Source organism: Pseudorca crassidens, chromosome 7 (genome assembly GCF_039906515.1).
Source record: "Pseudorca crassidens isolate mPseCra1 chromosome 7, mPseCra1.hap1, whole genome shotgun sequence".
Taxonomy (NCBI): domain Eukaryota; kingdom Metazoa; phylum Chordata; class Mammalia; order Artiodactyla; family Delphinidae; genus Pseudorca; species Pseudorca crassidens.
Genome location: NC_090302.1, coordinates 92,543,700 through 92,568,274, shown reverse-complemented (window position 1 = coordinate 92,568,274; position 24,575 = coordinate 92,543,700). Strand labels below are relative to the sequence as shown.

General features: G+C 43.3%; 1 protein-coding gene across 2 annotated transcripts; it reads left to right on the top strand.

Annotated features, from left to right (window-relative positions):
- Positions 1-1,532: 1,532 nt before the first annotated feature.
- Positions 1,533-24,336, top strand: FBXW12 (F-box and WD repeat domain containing 12). Of its 2 annotated transcripts, XM_067744995.1 has the most exons (5): positions 1,533-3,437; positions 5,992-6,029; positions 12,576-12,739; positions 13,187-13,312; positions 15,814-19,194. In XM_067744995.1, exons 1-5 carry the CDS (start codon positions 3,339-3,341, stop codon positions 16,566-16,568), a joined length of 1,182 nt encoding a protein of 393 aa, XP_067601096.1. In that variant the 5' UTR covers positions 1,533-3,338; the 3' UTR covers positions 16,569-19,194. The 2 variants fall into 2 exon arrangements, 1 of the variants encoding a protein (XP_067601096.1); XR_010945132.1 differs by lacking the exons at positions 1,533-3,437; positions 5,992-6,029 and adding an exon at positions 24,199-24,336 and having other exon boundaries at positions 8,336-12,739; positions 13,187-13,305; positions 15,805-16,010.
- Positions 24,337-24,575: the final 239 nt, after the last annotated feature.

Genomic DNA, 24,575 nt, shown 5'->3' with positions numbered 1-24,575 from the left:
AAGTGGGAAGGAAAGTTTGGGTTGATTTTGTTCTCAGAGACATTAAACACTAGTTCACTTTTGAGATTTATTATAAAACCCCCCAGTAGTTCTACGTGATGTATGCCCCTCTTCCTTTCCAGTTGAGGGAAGTGGCTGAGGTAGCATCATCCCCTGGCCCTTGCTTTCTCTGTGGTCAATGGGAAAGTGGCCCCATTCATGGCTACTTTACTCTTGGGGGATTGCTAGGTGCTTCATGTGACAGAGCTCCCTTTTGGAGGTGAGTTGGCAGAAATCAGGACCCAGGAATGGCTCAAGTTGGGGACCCAATAAGTGACCCTCCACACCTTAAGCTGGTTTACCAACATCACCCTCAGGATACGGGTGAGCCTGGACCACATGGGCCTCCTCTTTACTCAGAGATACTGGGCAAATAAGAAGACAGACATTCCTGGAACTCATTTGTTAATTCAGTAAATCCCAATACAATCTGAACTGGCTCTTGTTTTTCTTATTAAATAATTTGGTAAGCCAATTCTAAAATATATGTGGAAATGAAAGGGTTAAGAGGAGGCAGAAGCAGAAGAAAAGGCAAAAAAAAAAAAATGATGAAAGGACTTACCCTATCAGATACCAAGACTATTATAGGGCTGTAATAAATAAGCAATGTGGTATTGGTTCACAGATAGATAAAAACAGATAAATCAGAGAAACTTATTCTTAGCAATCTTTTATTCTTAAAATATTCATTTTGTGCTCATGTGGATAGAATTCTGTAAGCACTGCAGTCACAGAGGTGACTAACAGTGCCACAGTCACTGCCCTCCAAGCTCTTAGAGGGCAAAGCACAGTAAACTCCAGTTGTTGCTTTCAGGGAAGAGTCTGAGTGTCTCATATGTCTTTAGAGGTGTTTTAAGGATCTGGCATCTGCCTGTCCAACCACATCTGTAGACTCTAAGCTTCAGTCTAGCTCAGTTTCTGGTGTCTCTTACCTCCGTATGAATGCAAGTCTGTACCCAAACCCTGACCACTGACCCTCAGCCAGTTCCACTCGCAAAGACTAAAGCTTACTCCACCCTGACATTGACCCTCACCTTGACCATAAACCTTACACTTAACCTGACCCTATCACCCTGACCCTGACATAGACACTGACTCTCACCCTCAATTCTTTGCCAGCCCCTTCCCCACCCATGCCTGGCTTTGATCTTGGCATTGACTCTGACCGTCACCCAAACTCTGACCCCGTTTGACTTAGAACTAAACCTTGTCCATGAACTTGGCTCTCATCTTCACCTTAACCCTGAGTCTCTAATTGACATTCCTCTTACCTTGATGCTCATTATGATCCTGATTGTTAACATGTCCCTCACACTTGCCCTGAACTTGACTTATCTTTGACAATGACAGCTTCTCTCACACTGATTGTGAATACTGTGATAAATGAGATACTCACCACCTTCAATCTGATTCTGACCTTCAACTTCACTCTGCCCCTAGACTGAATCCTCACCTTGACAAGGACCATCATACTGACCCACCCTACCCTTGAACTTGCGCCTTGATGCTGAACTACACTGTACACTCAACCTGAAACTAGTCTGCACCCCAAGCCTGACCATGATCCTGATCCTGACACTCATCTTGACCTAGACCTCCATTTCACCCTGACCTGGGTCCTCATCCTAATGCTGAGCCTCACACAGAACATGGACTCACACTTGGCTGTCACCGTTGACACCCTAATCCCATCATGACCTTGAACCTGATCTAGACCCTGACCCTGAAATTGAACTTCACACTGACACTGACTTTCATTATTATGAAGACTCATCCTCAGCCTGATCGTCACCTTCATCTTGACCCATCCTCACTTTGAAACTTAACCTTGAACTTGATTTTGACTATAAACCAAACTCTGACCCTCTGTGGTAAGCAGAATAATGTGCCCCTCCCGCAAAGATGCCCATGTCCTAACCTGTGAATACATTGCCTTACACACAAAAGGGACTTTGCAAATGTGATTTAAGGGTACAGACTTTGAGATGGAAAGAGTATCCTGGATTATGCAGATTGGGCCAATGTAATGGGGTTGGGGGGAGGGAGAGTTGGAGGAGGAGGACTTAATTCCTTCCAGCAGCAATAGAAAAGGAACCCACCTTGACTTTTAATTGACCTTGACCTTCACAATGAACATCATGCTCACCCTGACCCTGACATTACCTCACATTGATCTTGACCCTGAACCTGACACTGACTCTAATCCTGAACATCAACCTCACCCTCACCTTGACCCTGAATCCTACACGGAACTGGACATCCACTGTCAACTTGAATCCAACTTTCAATCTTACTTTCACCCTGACAATAACCATCATCCTAATCCTGACATTCATCCTCTCACTGATCCTCTCTAATGGAGCCTCAACCTGATCCTAACCTTGGCTCTCACACTGATCTTGAACTGAACCCTGGATCTAAAATTTCCCTTATAGTGACCTTGTCCTTGAACCTGATTCTGGCACCATGACCCTGACCATTCTCTTATCTTGATCCTTAACCTGACGTAGAATTTTACCTTGAATTGGACACTCACCCTCACTCTGATTCTGATCTTAATCACTCTGTCCCTGATCTTACCCTCATCCTGACTGTGACCCTGGCTGCTGTGACATTGAGCTTGATCGTGACCTTCACCCTTACACTAACTCTGATCTGATCTTGGTCAGGGCCACGACCAAAACCAGGGTCGGGGCTAAGGCTAGGTAGGGTGAGAGGCTGGGCAGGAGCCATGATGAGGGAGGTACCAGGTTAGGGCCAGGGCTTGGGCAAGGGCCAGTGCCAGTGTAAGACGGAGGCTGAGGGTCATTCTGAATGTGATTGTGAAGGCCAGGGTCGGGGCTAGGGCAAAGCTCAGGATGAAGGTGTGTACTAGGGTGAGTCAGGGTCAGGTGAGGGTAGGAACAGGAGTATGGTAGATGTCAGATGCTAATGAAGTCAAGGGTGATGATTAGGGCGAGGTTGAGGAAGAGGGTCAAGGTCTGGATAAGGGCCGGCACCAGGGCAAGGGCTCGGGAGGTGCTGGGTTCAGGGGCACCACAAGGTCCCGCGTGAGGGTCAGGGCGAAGGTCAGAACGAGGATGAATGTCAGTATAAGGGGGTGGGCAAGGGTCTCAGCGAATGTCAGGACAAGGGCAGAAGCCAGTCTGAGGCCAAGTAGAAGTGGGGCTGGTGAGCGGATTAGTAGAAGTGGGTGTTCCGAAAGGAAGCGCGGAGGCTGGGCGAGGATTAAGCGAGCGGGCGGGGCTCGGCCTGCGGGGGCGGAAGCGCAGTAAAGGCGTAGCCCGACCCAGGCAGCCATGGGGGCGGGCACTGTGGAGCCGCAGATGGGTTTGCACCAGCTGCTGCGTGTGTTTTTGGAGGCCCAAGACATGCTCTGCGTCGCCCAGGTGGACAGGGTAGCGCGTCCTGTCCCAGGCGGGAGGCAGGGCTGGGCTCGTGGTCGGCCCGTCCCCTCGGAGCCTCAGTTTCCCAAATCTGGGAGGGGGCGTCGGACGGCCCTGAATCCGCGATCTGCAGAGGGCGCTTTTGGCCCCCGGGGTGGCGACCTCGGCGACCTATGAAGGGGTCTCTCTGAAAGCCTCTTATCCCTCCGTCCCTCCGTCCCTCCGTCTGTCGGTGTGTCCAGAGCTCCTGCGCGGTTGGCTTGCACCGGGCACCTGTGAACAGGGTTCACCCCTAAGATTGGCTTAGGGATCCCCACCTCTTCTGGCATATTCTGGAATTTCCCTTCTGAGGCCTGCCTGGAAAGCCGTGCTCTCCCCGTGAGTGGCACCTCCTCCTGCGGGCTCCGCCTGTCCCTTCCCAGCCAGTCGAACTGTACTGGCTGTGCGCCCTAAGTGCCTGTTTAGTGCATTAGTCTGATCTGCGCTTCTGCCCCTGTTGTGTTCCGAGCTCTTCCTCCTCTGTGCTCTTACGCAGCACAACTGTAACTAAATGATCACATAGTGTACTTGTTAAATGTTTGCTTCCCCCCCACCCCCGACCCCCGCTAGACTCATTCTTTTCTCTCTTGCATCGCTGTGTATATAACCACTGTATGATCACTGTGTGTATACACTCAGCGTATGGCTTGATATTTCGTGTACTCTAAGTAAATGTTTGTTGAGTAAATGAATTTCTTTACTTTTAAAATACATTATTATATCATTTTACAAAAAGATTAATAAACAGACCCTTACCTGAATTGTGAAATTATAACTTAAATGTATCAAGTAAAATACTGCGTTGTTATCCCCATTTTTACCAATAGGGAAAGTGAGTATCGTGCCGTGAGTGCATTGGCTGAGGTCACCCAGGTAGTCTCCCAGCAGATTTTGAAAGGGAGGTGCCGTTTACCCTTTGATAGCAGCAACTTCTCCAGGTTCTGGTTTCCCTGTTAGGTAAAATGAGGTCAATAAACCCTGCCTTACAGTGTCATCATGAAGATCAGCATCTAACAGAGGCATTCTCCAAGGTGGGTAACACCCATTTTGCAGGTTATATTACATACTATAATTTTATGTTAGGGAAGTAAGAACATCTCAGTTGGGTTTTGAACCGGGAACTATAGAAAAACAGAATGCGGAAATCTTCTTACTTGGTTTGATTATTGCAAAATATCAATTTTACATTCCTACTAGCCAAAAAGATTTCTTAAGGACTGAGAAACTTTGATTTCGGGTGAGTGAGGGCTGTGGAAGTAGGAACCTGGGCTCAGACAGGGTGGTTGTTATTTCTGCCAGGGCCTGGAAAGCCACGTATCTGGATGGGACCCTCAGTAGGTCTGGGCCACAGAAAGCTCCAGAGTGGTTTCTACTGAAGCTGTATAGGCTCCAGAATCCAGGGTGGCCCAGCTGGAGAGGCCAAGAAGTTCCAGGATGCAGGTGTGGGCCTGAGGGAGGGGGAGGCAGGGTACTCTGATCCCTTCCCAGGGCCACCTGAATCTCTTCCAGATACTTCTGCAGAGAGCAGTTTGTGGGAATAGGGCCTGTGTGCCCTCCCCAGGTAGCAGTTCTGTTCCTTCACCTTGGCATCTCTGGGACATCCCTTTAGCCAGAGCCTTAATTTACTCCATTGCAGCAGCCTTCTTATGGGTCCTGCTGCTCTGCCCTCGTTTCCAGTCCTTCCTTCTCTCTTTTTTTTTTTTTAATTGGCCCTACCACATGGCTTACAGGATCTTACTTCCCCAACCAGGGATCCAACCCATGCCCCTTACAGTGGAAGCTCAGTCTTTTTTTTTTTTTTTTTTAATATTTATTTATTTATTTTGCTGCATCGGGTCTTATTTGCAGCACACGGGATCTTTGTTGTGGCACGTGGGATCTTTCGTTGCGGTGCACGGGCTCCTAGTTGTGGCACACAGGCTCTAGAGCGCTCATGGGCTTAGTTGCCCCAGCATGTGGGATCTTAGTTCCCCGACTAGGTATCCAACCCGTGCCCCCTGCATTGGAAGGCAGATTCTTAACCATTGGACCACCAGGGAAGTCTCCAAATCCTTCCTTCTCATAGAAGCCTAAAACACAGTTTGACTTGCCACTTTTCCATTCACAGTTCTCACTGTTTTTGCCCTTCTGACTTCCAAGAGTTGGTCTAAGCCTGTCTCCAGCTCCTTTCTCTATGTTCTGATTAAGGCAACTTACTCATCATCTTTTTCATACTTCTGAATCTTTGCCCAAGTGGATCTTTCTCTCCCTGAAATACTTCAGCCATTTTCTTAGAGGATAACTGCTCATCCTTCAGGAGTTGATCAGTAATTACTTCTGAACCCCTTGGCTCCAACTGAGTTGGTCATTCTCTCCTTTGTCATTCATTATTTGGTGTGTTTTATTTGATTGTCTGAATTTGTCTCTAACTCCCCAGGGTGAGTGTTCTTGAGTGCAAGCACTGGGTCTCATTTAGCTCTCTGTCCCCTCCACAGGGCCTGGCAGGCTAGGCACTAATTGCATGTTGACTGACCAGATACTCTTCTAGGTCTGGAATGAGGCTTCAAGGACCAAGGAACTGTGGAGGTGAGTGGAGGAAGAGCCAGGCCTGCTCAGGAGAGTATCCCTCAAAGGAGAGAGGGGTGTACTTTTCAGCACTCACTGCGTTTCTGCTAAGTAGACAAGAAGGGACAATCCACAGCCCTTACCAGCAGGAAACTCCTCCCTAGTTGGGGGTGTGAGACTTTTTTTACAGTGTATTGAAATATAAGCGATTTTGTTAATCAAGTGGAGGTTGATGTAGGTGGGGGTGCCAAACTCAGGGGCAGAAATGTACAGCAACTTGAATGCAGCTGGCTGATAGACAAATCAATAGACAAATGAACCACTTTTATTTGATTTCAACTTTGGTGTAACAACATAGTTATATAAGCATGTTTGATATTAGAACTTAAATAAAATTCAAAAAATTAAAAGTAGAAAATAAAAAATATTTTAATCATTAAATTATTAAATTTTTCTTTTCTGTTCATTCCTCCTTTGGAACCTGACATCTTTTCTTTTGTCCCAAGGGGTAAGTGTCAGATCTTCTGCCTCTTGTAGTATATAGGACAGACTATATAGCCTTGACTATCAACTAGGAGCTACATTTAGTTTTAGTCTTTCCTTATGGAAAACAACTGTTCACATGAAGTTTCCTCCAAACATGGAGGGAATCTTTGCTTGATGGTTTTTATTTTTAGAATAACTGTGAATTGATAAATTTGAGAATTGTGGAATGCCAATCTTGCCATATTTAGTTTTCAGTATCATACAGCACTGTTCTGTTTGTTGCTTTTTATTCATTTTTTTATTGCTAATCATACTAATTAGAAAAATGATGTTAATCTCTAGTCAATTTTAAAGTAAGGGAACTTTTACTGGATTTCAGTCTTTATCTCTACAATTTGGGGAATGTACTCTACATAGAACATTCAATTCTGGAAATTTATTTCTCTGTAGATAAGTGGACAAGAGAATGTCTTGCCAAATGTGATTCTCAAAGACACTGTGTCACTAGAAATAAATGAGTTGACTCATAGATTGGTGTAACTATTTGTGGAAGCCCTTGGAGGGCAATTCTCACAGTTGAAATGGGTAGGATGCCAACCCTAAACCCTAGTCTTTGTTCTCATCTTTACTGATAAGCTGGGGTAGGAATTTCCCTTTGAGTAACATAAGTAATATATTTCTTTCAGCAGTTCATAAAATCTCTTGAGCAGCTTATCACCTAACCCCCACATGTTTGCATGTGTTACCATATTGTGTGTACCTCCAGGTTCCTCAAGCAGATTCTTCAGCTGTCTGCAAGCCAAGTCATGAATGGGTTTTCGGTTCATTACTATTTTATAGTTTTTGGTGCTAAACTCTTTTTAGCCTACAGTCATTCTTTGGTATGGTATCCTTGACCTATGTTCATATAAAAAATACTGGGTTTATGCTTCTGGAACTGGGACAACTGCAGCAGCATTCCAGGAGCATCGTCACATGCACGTGTCATTTCTAATGTTGTATCTGTCATGGGTACTAGGCCCCAAAACTCTCCAGGCCCATAGAAACTCTTACAGACACAGTAATGAACATGGTTAACCGGTCGTATGTTTTTAATATGTACTCTATAATTCTAATTTAAAACACTGCAAGTTACTTCTTTAAAATGCTTCATGACCTTTTAAATTCTGCCATCTCTTTAACACACTATGCGTTAGATTTTTGGTTAAAATTGCAAATATTTGCTTTTGTTTAAGCAAAAAAAAAAATATTTCTTTTTGTTTGTGTACAGTAGATTGTTTTGCTGTTAATTGCTTTCTGAAAGGTTTTGGTGCCATGGTGTTTTTTCACTTGATACATCCTTGTATTTCAGAGGCTTATCTCATACTTTACTCATGTGCACACTTCAGCCTTGTTGACAGTCTGCCCTTTTCTTGGTCAAATCACTTGGTTTTATTTCTTCTGAATATTGGTTATGGTTCCTACTTATGGTTTGATGTATAATGGCCTTAAATATGTAGAAATAGATTTCACTTCCACAAAGAAATGTTATCCCCCCTTTTTCTTAAACCACATTATCTTCTTAGTCTAGCTTTTATTTTCACACTGTTTAGGTTGAGATATGGGTATAAGAAATTTCCCTTTCTGTTTATTTCAACTAAAAGAAAGTCAACAACATAAGAATGATGATGTGAGGCAGCTGATACTCAGCCTCTTAGTCCAAGAGATAAAAGGGATGGTGAAGGCCATGGTGGAGCTAAAAGCTCATTCTTTTTTTTTTGGCTGTGCCATGTGGCTTGCAGGATCCTAGCTCCCCAACCAGGGATCGAACCCAGGCCCTCATCAGTTAAAGCAGAGTCCTAACCACTGGACCACCAGGGAATTCCCTGAAAGCTCATTCTTGTCTGAGGAGTACCGTTCTGTGTGGCCCCAGATAAATTTTTCCAGGTGAGAATTTGATTTCAGTATAGCTAGATATCTTCTTCTTTTACCTAATTTGTATGTGAAATCTCTTGATTTTTAAGTATTGACAGCTAGTTCAAGTAGGCCAATCCTATGCAGGCCAGACAAGGTAATCTGGATGCCCATTCTGCCTGCAGGCTGTGAGTATGCTACTTCTGGTAGAAGGAACAGGGTTTCAGTGAGGACAGGAAAACCCATATCCGACATAAGCACTGGATCCTTCCCAGTGTGTTAGAGGTCACTAGTGCCTAGTACAGAGCCTGACACATAGGTGCTCAGTAAGTGTACAGGCTTTGAATGGAGAGAAACTCTTTGCGTTGTACTTATTGGGACCATGGGCTGTGAGCTACTTATTTCCCACCCAGCCTTATTTTTCTCCTCTGTGAGATATGACTGGAGTCCTCTGATGCTGTATCAACTCTGGTGACTGTAAATTTTGAAAGCCTTTGTCCATGGGGCCTCCCTAATCCTCTCCCAGATGTTCACTCTCCTTGTGTTTTACTCCCATGGCACTATAGGCTGCCCCTTCTGAAACTTAGCATTTCTCTCCAGAATTTTAGTTTTACTTATCCTCCTAACCACCAGCTGAGAGTACTCATAGGGCAAGGGCCATGTCTCACTCACTTTGGGGTCCACAGACTAGGTGGGGATTCAGTATTCTCCATAGTGTGGATGAGCTAATGTTTTATCTTCAACAGCCTTATAAGCGAGTTGCTATCATAGAATTGACAGTAGTTATTGATACATACAAGTTAAGGATGCAGACTCTTGGAAATTGGTGGATTAATGACTTCTGAAAATTTTCTGTTCCATAAAAGCAATGAGAAAACTGGCATAAATTGTCAAAATCAACTTTTACAGAACTCTGGAAATTAACCAGAGACTTACAGTAGTCTGGGAAGTGTTTATTCAAGAAAAAAATGGCTTATTCTCAGTAAGAGCAGCAAGTGTTCACTTGCTCTGTTCCCATAACAACCTTCCAGCTTTGTGTTAGTCTTGAATACCAACAGTTCACAATCACAGTGAAACCAGGAGCTGCAGTCACTGGAAGGGTAAGAATGGGTAAGATTCTTCAAAGCCTTATTCCCAGAGAATTGTCATTGTTCAACCTGTCTGGTGTTTCCTGGAAGAGCTCACATGTAAGCTGTCTTTATTTTACCTTGCTTGAAGTTCACCCAATGTGAAAAACCTTTACTTTGGGGCATCTGTCAAGACAACTAAAGAGAATTGATTTACTTTTTTTTTTTTTTTTTTGTGGTACGCAGGCCTTTCACTGTTGTGGCCCCTTCCATTGTGGAGCACAGGCTCCAGACGCGCAGGCTCAGCGGCCATGGCTCACAGGCCCAGCTGCTCTGCGGCATGTGGGATCTTCCCGGACCGGGGCATGAACCCATGTCCCCTGCATTGGCAGGCAGACTCTTAACCACTGCACCACCAGGGAAGCCCTGATTAACTTTTTAATTAGTCTTTAATCAGAGTTGATGAATGATAGTTAAGGAAACAATAGGCCAACCAAAGAGTTTAAAAGGAAAACTGGGAATGTGATGTCCTTAGGGATTTTGGAAAGCTCCAACACATTCCTAGGAATCTAGAAGGCCAAGTGCTTATTCAGGGCTGTGTGCTAACTCAGGGAAGATATAAAAGGGCTCCAGACTTTTACCTCTGGTTAACCTTGAGGTTCCATGGAAGCAGGAAGTGAAGACTAAGACAGAGAAGTCAACTGCCTGGCTGAGTGTTGAACACATGCCCCAACCTGCACATAGAGCGTTTGGCAATCACTAGGAAATTTAGTGGTTCCAGAAATTTAGGAAATATCTGTTCTCTCATTACTGCACATTAATTTAACTGAACAGAGACATAAGTGGCCCTACATAACAAAGAATACAGACTTTCAGAGTTCAGAAACTTTTCAGAGTTACTCCACTAAACAAACAAAAAATAATAACATCTATAATAAAACGGGTGGGGTGGAATCAGATTTCCAGAGTTCTGCATTATGTTATTTAAAATGTTCAGTTTTCAACAGAAGTTATAAGTCATGCAAAGATATAAAGTGTGGCTAATATGCAGGAAACAAAGCAAACAATAGAGACTGTCCCCAAGGAAGCCCAGGCATCAGACTTACTAGACAAAGACTTTAAATCAACTATTTCAGTATGTGCAAAGAACTAGAGGAAACCATGTGAAAAGAACTAAAGGGAAGTATGAGAACAGTGTCTCATTAATAGAGAATATTAATAAAGAGAAATTATAAAAAATAACTAAACAGAAATTATGGAGTAGGAAAGTACAATATCAAATTAAAAATTCAAGAGCAGATTTGAGCAGGCGGAAGAAAGAATCAGTAAACTGGAATATAGGTCAGTTGAGATTATCCAGTCTGAGGAACGCAATGAAGCTAAAGATGAAGAAAAATGAATAGTGCCTAAGAGACCTGTGGGACACCATCAAGCATGCAAGCAACAAATAATAGGGAGTTCCAGATGAGAGGAGAAAGAAAGTAGAAAGTATTTAAAGATATGGCTGAAAACTTCCCAAATTTGATGGAAAATGTTAATTTACACATCCAGAAGCTCAGTGAGCTGCAAGTAGGATAAAGTCAAAAGAGTTCCATTTCGAGACACTTTATAATCCAACTTGAAAGCCAAAGACAGAATCTTGAAAGCATCAAGAGAGAAGCAACTCATCATGTACAGGACAACCCCAATGAGATTAATGGTTGATTTCTCATAAAAAACCATGGAGCCCAAAAAGGAGTGGGCTGATGTATTGAAGGTGTGGGAAGAAAAAGATTGTCATCAAGAATTCTATATCTAGCAAAATGAAGGAGAAAATTAAGACATTCCTAGATTAACAAAAGCTCTGAGAATTTGTTGCTAGTAGATGTGCCCTACAAAAAATACTAAAGAGAGTCTTTCAGATTGATATGAAAGGACATTAGACAGGAACTTGAATCCACGTGAAGAAGTAGCACCAGTAAAGTAGCCACATAGGCAACATAAATGAATTGTTTGTAACTCCTTTTTTCCTACGTGATTTAAAGGACAACTGCATAAAACAATAATTGTGACTCTCCATTGGGTACATAATGTATGAAGAAGTAATTTGTATGACAATAACAGCATGAATGAGAGGGGCATAAAATGGAGCTACATAGGAGCTAAGTTTTTTGATACTATTAAGTTGATATTAATCAAAACTAGATTGTCATAAATTAAGATTTTATCCGGTAATCCCCAAGGCAACCACTAAGAATTAAAAGAATATACAGTTGAAGAAATGACAAGGGAATAGGACATAAGAAAATACTTAATACAAAAGAAGGCAGTACCAGAGGAATAGAAGGAAAAATGCATAGAAATAAGCAAAATGACATATGTAAATCCTATCTTATCAGTTGTATTAAATATACATGGATTAAACACTCCATTGAAAAGGCAGAGATTGGCAGAAGGGATTAAAAATATCCAAGTATATGCTCTTTACAATAGACACATTTTAGATTCAAAGATACAGGTTGAAAATAATAGAATGGAAACATATACCATGCAAACAGCAACCAAGAGAGAGCTAGAATGACCATGCTAATAACAGACAAAATAGACTTTAAGACAAAAAGTGTTACTAGGGACAAAGAAGGATATTTTATAATAATAAACAGATCAATCCATCAAGAAGATCTAAAAAATTATAAATGTATATGGACCTAATAACAAAGCAACAAAATGCATGAAGGGCTGACAAAATTGAAGAGAGAAATAAACAGTTCAACAATAGTTGGAGGCTTCAAAAAAATGCAGACTCTTGAGTTGCAGTTGCATGACCAAGGCTGCATGACCCTGGGTTAGTTGTTTAACCCCTCTCTCATATCTAAAATGGAGATGAGGACCTACTTCATGGGGTTGTTATATAGATTGACTGGAAACACAAAAAGCACCTATTCCTGACATGTGGTGAGCACTCGTTCAGTGTCATATCGTTATCCCCATTTAACGGTGGAGGAAACTGAGGCCTACATAGGCAAAGTGAGTTGTCCAAGCTAGTAGACGGTGAAGCTGGGAATCAAAGCTAGGCCTACTGATGCCAAAACACCTTCTAATGACTCCTGTTCTGCCTGGGACTGTGGGGTCTTTGTTTCAGGCAGCTGTGTCTGAGACGCTGGTCCTCCTGTAAAGCCTCCCAGATGACCCTGGGCACACAGACATGGAAACAGTACTATCTCTGCCGATCCGAGCTGGAGTTCCAAATGGAATCTGGGTGGCCAGAGAAGGATTTTATCTGCAAAGCCATTGCTGGGCACAAAGGTATGGGGTGGGGAAGGTGGTAACTGTGCATTCCCACTCTTTCCCTGGTCAGATCTCCAGGGATTTAGTTTTTCAGCCAATTAGTTGGAAAATGCCACATAATGAGGACATACCCTGCTATGTTCTATACCTCTGTTATCATTTGATCCTAACAGAGATCATTACATCTATTTCAGAGTAGAAAGAAATAGAAACTAAGAGATAAGGATGTTGTAACTGTTGTTCACAGTAACATGGCTGGTGGGTGGTAGGCAGTCCTGGGCATGATACCCAAATTGTAAGTCTGAAGTCCCAGCTCTTTCTGTCCACTGCTGTCCCCAGAATCAGCACCTGTCATGCTCCTGAGAGAGAAGAGGAATGACTTGCCTGCCTCCCCTTCACTAAGTTGAATGTTCACATTCCAGGCATCCATGTTTGTGCTTAAGGCAAGTCTGTGTTCTCTTTCAGGAGAGATAGATGAGCTGGCCTACATCTCAACCAAAGAGTACTGGTTTGATGGGCGGGAGAAGTCCGTGGTGTGCGCCGTGTCATCAGATGGCACCGTGTGTGCCTGGGATCTGCAAGAGGTGAGCTGTTCAGGAGGGGGCCAGGATGAGAAGTGACCAGATGCTGCTATGTCCTCAGTCTTAGCAAGGCCCTTTGCCTTTATTCTTTATCATCACAGCCAACTTGTGAGGTGAGTAGTGGGAGCCCCATTGTACAGATGAGAAATCTGAGCTGCAGGAGGCTCAGTCGCTGTGCCAGGTCACACTTCAGACTTGAGTCTGATTGATCGCAAATGCCCTTGACTTTCTGCTGTCCTGCCTCAGGGAGATGGGCATTTTTGCAGTGCCTGATGGAGGCTGTTTATGCAAGGGGATTGACAGCTGCCATGCCCAGTTCTGTGCTGTCCACATTGGAGCCAATGCCTGCCTCTGGGTGGTTTTTCCTAGATAATGCAGATTTTACTCACCCCACTTGCAAACTTAAGTGTTAAAACCTCGATAACTTGGTTGGTACTAATTGTTAAAAGCTTTCCTATCCATTTTCATATTCTCTGATTGCTCTTTTTTGTCGTTTAAAGGATACAGTTATTTGCCTCATATGTCTTTCCTCCATGGTCAGTTTTTTCATTTGTTTATGTTTTTTTTCTCTTCCACGTGCTTTATTTTCCTCATATACATTGTGATGTTTGACATTATAATTTCGAGTGAAGGTCTCTGGTGACTGATGGGTGCAGGTGGCTGGTTTCTGTTTCATTGCAGTTGTGTTGCCCTGACCCACCTTAGGCTGTGGACATGAGACCACACAGGCTTCGATGAGGGGCTCTCGGGCAGGAAGAAGACCTGAAGGCTGGGAGGTTCCATAGTTGCCAAAACAAAAAGGTCTTGACTTGAACATAAAGAGCTTTGGTGCTGGGGTGGCAGACCTTTTCTGTAAAGGGCCAGAGAGCAAATATTTTAGGCTTTGCAGACCACGTGGTCCTGTTGCAACTACTTAACTATGTGGCTGAAATGCAGAAGCAGCTGTATACAAGTAAACAAAAAGGGAGTGGCTGTGTTCCAATAAAACTGTACTTATGGACACTCACATGTGAGTTTCTTGTTTTTTTCATGTGTCATGAAATATTCTTTGATTTTTTTTTAACGAAAATACAAAAATGGTCAGTGGGCTGGGTTTGGCTGCAGGCCATGGTTTGTTGAACTCTAGTGTGGTCCATTGGTCACAGTGTGGGACTGTTAGACAGGGCTAGATCCCTCGGCACCTATTCTGCCTGGCTTCCCAACCTTAATCCTCTTTGTGAATACATCTCCAATCTTATTTTATTTTTAAAAAGCTCAATCATTTTGTTGGAGTCATGCATTATGTAGCCTGTTTCTGAACTCTGTTTCCCTGGTTGCTACTTCCTATTCTGAAATGGGAAGGGGAGTTTCACTGCTTCTTTACCCACTTCCATACTGGCGAATAATGTGTATTCTCACATGTGTATTCGCCACTGGCGAATAATGTGTATTCTCCGAGACCTAGTTGACATGAGCCAGTCACCGGTGCTGAGTCCCTACTAGTAATAGTCTTGTTAGCTGTTTAAGCAACAGAAATCAACTGTTGATTTGCTGATGTGAGGGGGAAGAAAAAAAAGAATGGAAGAATACTGGGATATCATGATTGGAAAAAGATCATGCTAACATGATAACACTTGATAGAAAAAGAACCGTAATAACTCCAAATTGGAAACAAACCCCATGTGGCAACTCTGAGAAACTCAGAAACAGCAATTAGAGGATTGGTTCTCTGATGCCCTGTCCTAATGTGCTGTGGGCCTGCTGGACCCGGGCTCTTACCTCGCTGTTCTAGCTTTCAGAATCGTGGGAGAGACCATGTATCTGGGAATCAGCCCATCTCGGACCAGTCATTTTCCTCTGTGCTAATGGCCTTCGCCAGGCCCAGCCTGTGGTGGCACTGCTGGGCACACCACTGGGAAGGGCATGTTCTGAGCAGGGCAGTTGTAGATATGCAACAGAAACTGTTTACAACTACAAGGCTGAATTAGCTTATCTGTAAACCTGGGTTCCTTGGGGACCAAGTGAGATGCTCCACGTGGAAGTTCTCTTTATGCAGCCCTGCACAGCCCAGTTCCTGAGTACAGCCCAGGTCCCCAGCACAGCCTGGGTCCCAAGCACAGCCCAGATCCTGGGCAGGGTGGGTAGTGGGTCCTGCCTCCCTGCCCAGCCTTCTTTAGTTGAGCCATAGGTAACCACTGGGAGTGCTTCAGACATCCTGTGCCCAGTGCACATGAAGGACCCCACCCTCAGTCCCCCTGCAATGGCACCAACCCCAGGCAGTCTCAACACCCATGCTCAGCCACTGCTCTCCTCCAGGACACACCTGTCTCCTCTGTGGTAGAACATTGCTCCTGTGTTGTGTTCCCTACCATGCTGTGCAGCCTGTGAGGATGGGGATCACATCCTTTACACCTGCACATCCCCAGTGTGCACTGGGTGATGGTCAAATGAATGAAAATAATAAGCGTTTAGGAAATTAATGGGCCCTATGTGAGTTGTTACATTAATTTTGTTGTTGCCTAGGGCACAGAGCTCTGTCGAGCCCTCTACAGCCTGCAGCTCTGGTGAATTTGGTGACTTACCCTCAGCTGCAACTGGCTGTCACCGTGGATGAGCGGGGACTGATCAAAGTATGCAAAGCAGAGAACGGGTGTAAGCAAGCCTCCTGCCTGCCTACATACTCGTCTTCATTGGAGGCCTGTGACTTTCCAGAAGGCCCCCTCCTGCTGGTGAGTGACCCAGCTCTCAGGAACCTCTGCTGTTTCCCAGGGTCTGTGGACCTGGCACCAGACCGCTGTGCCAGGTGGCACTTCAAGCCAGGCCCTCCACATGGCAGACCAAGTGACCACGTAATTCTGCTCAGTCCCCCAAGGTCCTCCTTGCCTGCCACATGGAGGGCAGACTCCTCATCCCCCTTCGGCTCTAGTGTGCCACAGCCTGTTCCCTGGCCCCATCTCTGCAGCCTCTCACCCTCTCAGAGGTCCAGCCCTGTGGGCTGCCTGTGTTTTCTTGTCCACGGGCCCCTGCTTTCCTGTCTCCTTGTCCTACTCATAGTCTTTCTTCTCCTTGCAGTTCCTTCTCACTACTGCATTCTCACCCTTCTTTCCCCCTTTTCAAGTCTCCACAAGGGCCCAACTGAAAGGAAAACTGAGGCATATTCGACAGAATGCAAGCATTTGCTTCAGATGATGAAGGCCTTCTGTTGCCAGGACATTTGTTTTAGAGGTGATTCTTGGGCATTGGGAGGAAGCATTTGGCCAGAGAGAAATGGCAAAAGGGGGTGTTAGCCGGCAGATTGAGGAAGTGGCTCTCACCTGGGGGGAGTATCCTCCTCCTGGAGGGAAGGAGGTCTTTGAAAGCATGGGCAAACTGGCATCGCAAATATCAAGATGAGCAGACATCCGGGAACAGTTTCATATGTAAACAGAACTAATTCTGTAAAAGAACTAAGCTTGTAAACAAAAAGGTAAAACCTGATGAAACAGATTTCACATAAACAACTCTAGTTGTTTAAAGAAGACTTTGGAATAAGTGTAATTAACATCTCCAGAGCAATTTGAGAATATATTGTATAGAAGAAGAGGAATCCACTAAGGTTCTCTCTTGGGAATGGTAGAGCACATGATTCACACATACTTGTCAGTGAAGGACAATTAGAAAAATTAGAAAATATATCAAGTAAGAGAGCTAAAAAGAGCAAACGGTTTCTAGGCCAAGATTCAGAAGATGGCAGAAATCAAAGTGCTAAGCCTAAAAATGGGGCTGCTTTTGCCCTGGAGATGTTTACTACAAAGCTAAGGGGCTGAGCAGAGCTTTAATAGCCAAGTAGACAAAAGTTGGACTGCAGGTCCACCAAGGAATGGAGCCCTGTGAATCCTCTTACATTGGGGTGGGTTATCAAGTTGCAACCTAAGAGTGAGGGTGGTCTGAAAGTAAACAGTCCCTGCACTGGCTGCAGCTGCCCAGTTACTGGGTGGGAGTAAATGAAAATCCTTTCTGGAGAAGGTTAACAACTCCCAAGGCCTCTCTTTTCAAATACAGTGTGCAGGACTCACTTAGAGATAAGTAGGCACATGAGGTAAGATGATAAGAACTAACCAAGGCAATCTACAGATTCAGTGCAATCCCTGTCAAACTACCATTGGCATTTTTCACAGAACTAGAGCAAAAAAATTTTTTAATTATATGGAAACACAAAAGACCCCGAATAGCCAAAGCAATCTTGAGAAAGAAAAATGAAGCTGGAGGAATCAGACTCCCTGACTTCAGACTATACTACAAAGCTACATTAATCAAGAGAGTATGTATCCTGCTACTTTACCAAATTCATTGATTAGCTCTAGCAGTTTTCTGGTAGCATCTTTGGGATTCTCTATGTGTAGTATCATGTCATCTGCAAACAGTGACAGCTTTACTTCTTCTTTTCCGATTTGGATTCCTTTTATTTCTTTTTCTTTTCTGATTGCTGTGGCAAAAACTTCCAAAACTATGTTGAGTAATAGAGGTGAGAGTGGGCAACCTTGTCTTTTTCCTGATCTTAGTGGAAATGCTTTCAGTTTTTCACCATTGAGGACGATGTTGGCTGTGGGTTTGTCATATATGGCCTTTATTATGTTGAGGAAAGTTCCCTCTATGCCTACTTTCTGCAGGGTTTTTATCATAAATGGGTGTTGAATTTTTTTATTTTGGGGTGTTGAATTTTGTCGAAAGCTTTCTCTGCATCTATTGAGATGATCATAAGGTTTTTCTCCTTCAATTGGTTAATATGGTGTATCACGTTGATTGATTTGCGTATGTTGAAGAATCCTTGCATTCCTGGAATAAACCCCACTTGATCATGGTGTATGATCCTTTTAATGTGCTGTTGGATTCTGTTTGCTAGTATTTTGTTGCGGATTTTTGCATCTAGGTTCATCAGTGATATTGGCCTGTAGTTTTCTTTCTTTGTGACATCCTTGTCTGGTTTTGGTATCAGGGTGATTGTGGCCCTGTAGAATGAGTTTGGGAGTGTTCCTCACTCTGCTATATTTTGGTAGAGTTTGAGAAGGATAGGTGTTAGCTCTTCTCTAAATGTTTGACAGAATTCACCTGTGAAGCCATCTGGTCCTGGGCTTTTGTTTGTTGGAAGATTTTTAATCACAGTTTCAATTTCAGTGCTTGTGATTGTTCTGTTCATATTTTCTATTTCTTCCTGATTCAGTCTTGGCAGGTTGTGCATTTCTAAGAATTAGTTCATTTCTTCCAGGTTGTCCATTTTATTGGCATAAAGTTGCTTGTAGTAATCTCTCACCATCCTTTGTATTTCTACAGTGTCAGTTGTTACTTCTCCTTTTTCATTTCTAAATCTATTGATTTGAGTCTTATCCCTTTTTTTTGTGATGAGTCTGGCTAATGGTTTATCTTTTTTGTTTATCTGCTCAAAGAACCAGCTTTTAGTTTTATTGATCTTTGCTATCGTTTCCTTCATTTCTTTTTCATTTATTTGCGATCTGATCTTTATGATTTCTTTCCTTCTGCTAACTTTGGGGATTTTTTGTTCTTTGTTCTCTAACTGCTTTAGGTGCAAGGTTAGGTTGTTTATTTGAGATGTTTCCTGTTTCTTAAGGTAGGATTGTATTGCTATAAACTTCCCACTTAGAACTGCTTTTGCCGCATCCCATAGGTTTTGGGTCGTCGTGTCTCCATTGTTATTTGTTTCTAGGTATTTTTTGATTTCCTCTTTGATTTCTTCAGTGATCACTTCGTTATTAACTAGTGTATTGTTTAGCCTCCATGTGTTTGTATTTTTTACAGATCTTTACCTGTAATTGATATCTAGTCTCATAGTGCTGTAGTCAGAAAAGATACTTGATACGATTTCAATTTTCTTAAATTTACCAAGGCTTGATTTGTGACCCAAGATATGATCTATCCTGGAGAATGTTCCATGAGCACTTGAGAAAAATGTGTATTCTGTTGTTTTTGGATGGAATGTCCTATAAATATCAATTAAGTCCATCTTGTTTAATGTATCATTTAAAGCTTGTGTTTCCTTATTTATTTTCATTTTGGATGATCTGTCCATTGGTGAAAGTGGGGTGGTAAAGTCCCCTACTATGATTGTGTTACTGTCGATTTCCCCTTTTATGGCTGTTAGTATTTGCCTTATGTATTGAGATGCTCCTGTGTTGGGTGCAGAAATATTTATAATTGTTATATCTTCTTCTTGGATCGATCCCTTGATCATTATGTAGTGTCCTTCTTTGTCTCTTCTAATAATCTTTATTTTAAAGTCTATTTTGTCTGATATGAGAATTGCTACTCCAGCTTTCTTTTGATTTCCATTTGCATGGAATATCTTTTGCCATCCCCTCACTTTAAGTCTGTATGTGTCCCTAGGTCTGAAGTGGGTCTCTTGTAGACAGCATATATATGGGTCTTGTTTTTGTATCCATTCAGCCACTCTGTGTCTGTTGGTGGGAGCATTTAATCCATTTACATTTAAGGTAATTATCAATATGTATGTTCCTATTCCCATTATCTTAATTGTTTTGGGTTTGTTATTGTAGGTCTTTTCCTTCTCTTGTGTTTCTTGCCTAGAGAAGTTCCTTTAGCATTTGTTGTAAAGCTGTTTTGGTGGTGCTGAACTCTCTCAGCTTTTGCTTGTCTGTAAAGGTCTTCATTTCTCCATCAAATCTGAATGAGATCCTTGCTGGGAAGAGTAATCTTGGTTGCAGGTTTTTCTCCTTCATCACTTTAAATATGTCCTGCCACTCCCTTCTGGCTTGCAGAGTTTCTGCTGAAAGATCAGCTGTTAACCTTATGGGGATTCCCTTGTGTGTTATGTGTTGCTTTTCCTTTGCTGCTTTTAATATGTTTTCTTTGTATTTAATTTTTGATAGTTTGATTAATATGTGTCTTGGCATGTTTCTCCTTGGATTTATCCTGTATGGGACTCTCTGTGCTTCCTGAACTTGATTGACTATTTCCTTTCCCATATTAGGGAAGTTTTCAACTATAATCTCTTCAAATATTTTCTCAGTCCCTTTCTTTTCCTCTTCTTCTTCTGCGACCCCTATAATTCGCATGTTGGTGCATTTAATGTTTTCCCAGAGGTCTCTGAGACTGTCCTCAGTTCTTTTCATTCTTTTTTCTTTATTCTGCTCTGCACTAGTTATTTCCACTACTTTATCTTCCAGGTCACTTATCCGTTCTTCTGCCTCAGTTATTCTGCTATTGATCCCTTCTAAAGTATTTTTAATTTCATTTATTGTGTTGTTCATCGTTGCTTGTTTCCTCTTTAGTTCTTCTAGGTCCTTGTTAAATGTTTCTTGCATTTTCTCTATTCTATTTCTAAGATTTGGGTCATCTTTACTATCGTTATTCTGAATGTTTTTTCAGGTAGACTGCCTATTTCCTCTTCATTTGATAGGTCTGGTGGGCTTTTACCTTGCTCCTTCATCTGCTGTGTGTTTCTCTGTCTTCTCATTTTGCTTATCTTACTGTGTTTGGGGTCTCCTTTTTGCAGGCTGCAGGTTCGTAGTTCCTGTTGTTTTAGATGTCTGTCCCCAGTGGCTAAGGTTGGTTCAGTGGGTTGTGTAGGCTTCCTCGTGGAGGGGATTAGTGCCTGTGTTCTGGTGGATGAGGCTGGATCTTATCTTTCTGGTGGGCAGGTCCACATCTGGTGGTATGTTTTGGGGTGTCTGTGGCCTTATTATGATTTTAAGCAGCATCTCTGCTAATGGGTGGGGTTGTCTTCCTGTCTTGGTAGTTGTTTGGCATAGGGTGTCCAGCATTGTAGCTTGCTAGTCATTGAGTGAAGCTGGGTGTTCGTGTTGAGGTGGACATCTCTGGGAGACTTTCACCGTTTGACATTACGTGGAGCTGGGAGGTCTCTTGTGGACCTGAAGTCAGCTGAAGTTGGCTCTCCCACCTCAGAGGCACAGGAGCACCAAGAGCCTTTCATCCACATGGCTCAGAATAAAAGGGAGAAAAAATAGAAAGAAAGAAAGAAAGAGGATAAAATAAAGATAAAATAAAATAAAGTTATTAAAATAAAAAATAATTATTAAGAAAAAAATTTTTTGAAAAATAAAAAGAAAACGGACTGACAGAACCCTAGGGCAAATGGTGAATGCAAAGCCATACCGACAAAATCTTACACAGAAGCATACACATACACACTCACAAAAAGGAAAAGGGGAAAAAATAATATATCTTGCTCCCAAACTCCACCTCCTCGATTTGGGATGATTTGTTGTCTATTTAGGTATTCCACAGATGCAGGGTACATCAAGTTGACTGTGGAGATTTAATCCGCTGCTCCTGAGGCTGCTGGGAGGGTTTCTCTTTCTCTTCTTTGTTCGCACAGCTCCCGGCGTTCAGCTTTTGATTTGGCCCCACCTCTGCATGTAGGTGGCCTGAGGGCGTCTGTTCTTCGCTCAGACAGGACAGGGTTGAACAGCTGATTGGGGGCTCTGGCTCACTCAGGCTGGGGGTGGGAGGGGTACGGATGCTTGGCGAGGCTGCGGCGGCAGAGGCCAGTGTGACGTTGCAGCAGCCTGAGGCACCCCGTGCCCTCTCCTGGGGAAGTTGTCCCTGGATCACGGGACCCTGGCAGTGGCAGGCTGCACAGGCTCGCGGGAGGGAAGGTGTGGATAGTGACCTGTGCTTGCACACAGGCTTCTTGGTGGCAGCAGCAGCCTTAGCATCTCCTGCCTGTTTCTGGGGTCCGCGCTGTTACCGTGGGGGTCCGCGCTGTTACCGCGGCTCGCGCCCATCTCTGGAGCTCCTTTAAGCGGCTCTCTTAATTACCTCTCCTCGAGCACCAGGAAACAAAGAGGGAAGAAAAAGTCTCTTGCCTCTTCGGCAGGTGCAGACTTTTTCCTGGACTCCCTCCCTGCTAGCCGTGGTGCACTAACCCCTTCAGGCTGTGTTCACGCTGCCAACCCCAGTCCTCTCCCTGCGATCCGACTGAAGCCCGAGCCTCAGCTCCCAGCCCCCGCCTGCCCCGGTGGGTGAGCAGACAAGTGTCTCGGGCTGGTGACTGCTGGTCGGCACCAATCCTCTGTGCATAAATCTCTCTACTTTGCCCTCCGCATCCCTGTTGCTGGCTCTCCTCCGCAGCTCTGAAGCTTCCCCCCTCTGCCACCCGCAGTCTCCGCCCGCGAAGGGGCTGCCTAGTGTGTGGAAACATTTCCTCCTTCACAGCTCCCTCTCACTGGTGCAGGTCCCATCCCTATTCTTTTGTGTCTGTTTTTTCTTTTTTCTTTTGTCCTACCCAAGTACGTGGGGAGTTTCTTGCCTTTTGGGAGGTCTGAGGTCTTCTGCCAGCATTCAGTTGGTGTTCTATAGGAGCAGTTCTACGTGTAGATGTATTTCCGATGTATCTGTGGGGAGGAAGGTGATCTCTGTCTTACTCTTCCGCCATCTTCCTCAACTCTAAAGGGTAGTCTTTCCAACAAATGGTGCTGTCGAAAATGGATATCTGCATAGAAAAGAATGACATTTGATCCTTACCTTACACCATATACAGAATTGACTCAAAATGGATCAATGACATAAATATAAGACCTAAAACAACAAAACTCTTAGAAGAAAACACAAGACAAAAGCTTCATAATATTTGATTTGGTAATGACTTCTTAGAAAACAGTGAGTACTGACAATGATATGGTGAATTTGGCATCCTTGTGCACTGTCAGTGGGAATTTAAAATGGTACAGCTACAATTGGAAAAAAGTATGGAGGTTCCTTAATAAATTAAAAGTAGAATTACCATATTACCTAGAAATTCCACTTCTGGATATATACCAAAAACAAAGTAGGGTCTTGAAGAGATATTTGTACACTCACATTCCTAGCAGCATTATTCATATTATTTAAAACAAGGATGTAACTCAAGTGCCCATCAAATGATGAATGAATAAGCAAGATGTGTTATATACTTACAATGGAATATTTCATTGTTTTATTCTAAAAACTTCATGTTTAGGAAGGAAATTCTGCAATATGCTACAACATAGTCAAACCTTGAATACATTATGTTAAGTGAAATAAACCAGGAACAAAAAGACAAAAACTGTATAAGTCCAGTGATATGAGGCATTTACAGTAGTCAAAATCAAAAAGACAGAACATATAATGGTGGTTGCCAGAGGCTGGGGGAATGGAGAAGTTGAGTTGTTTAATAGGTATACAGTTTCAGATTTACAATGAAAAGAGTTATGAGGATGGATGGTGGAGATGGCTGCACAACAATGTGAATGTATTTAGTACCACTGAACTGAATGCTTACAAATTATTAATATGGTAAACTTTATGTTACATATATTTTAACTCAATAAAAAAGAAAGGTTAGGGCTTCTCTGGTGGTGCAGTGGTTGAGAGTCTGCCTGCCGATGCAGGGGACACGGGTTCGTGCCCTGGTCCGGGAAGGTCCCACATGCTGCGGAGCGGCTGGGCCCATGAGCCATGGCTGCTGAGCCTGCATGTCCGGAGCCTGTGCTCCGCAACGGAAGAGGCCACAACAGTGAGAGGCCCATGTACCACACAAAAAAAAAAAAAAAAGAAAGAAAGAAAGTTTAAAAAAAAAAAGAAAGGAAAAAAAGAGACATCACTGAAAGCTAACATGAAACAAAGCTGTGTCTGGGTCCCACTCTGCATCCTGTCTGGGTTTGCTGGCATCACAGAAACCCATCTGGATACTTGGCAAGTTTGAGAATAGGATGTGGGCACCTGTAGGAAAGTTCAATGTGTCAGTGACAAATGCTTCCCTGCCACTTGGAAGGGCACCTCACATTGGGTATAATGAATTAAATGGTGCCCCCACTGAATATGTCCATGTTCTAATCCCTGGAACCTGTTAGTATGACATTATTTTGGAAAAGGGTCTTTGCATATGTAATTATATCAAAAACTTATTTGCAATCATTCTAGATTATCCAGGTGGGCTCGAAATCTAATGACAAGTGTCCTTATAATAAGAGGAGAAGACACCGACAGAAAGGAGGAGAAAGACCATGTGAAAATGGAGGCAGAGATTGGAGTGAGCAGCCACAAGCCAAGGAATGCCAACAGCCATTCACTGAAGTTGGAAATTGCAAGGAAAGGAATCTTTTCTAGAGTCTCTGGAGAGATCATGGCCCTGCAAACACCTTGATTTTGGACTTCTGGCCTCCAAAACTGTGAGAAAATAAATTTCTGCTCTTTTAAGCCAAAAAAGAAAGAAAGAATGGCTGATAACTTCCCAATCTGGGGAGAGAAGATTTGGACATACAAGTTCATGAAGCTAATAGGTCAACACCAAATATCAA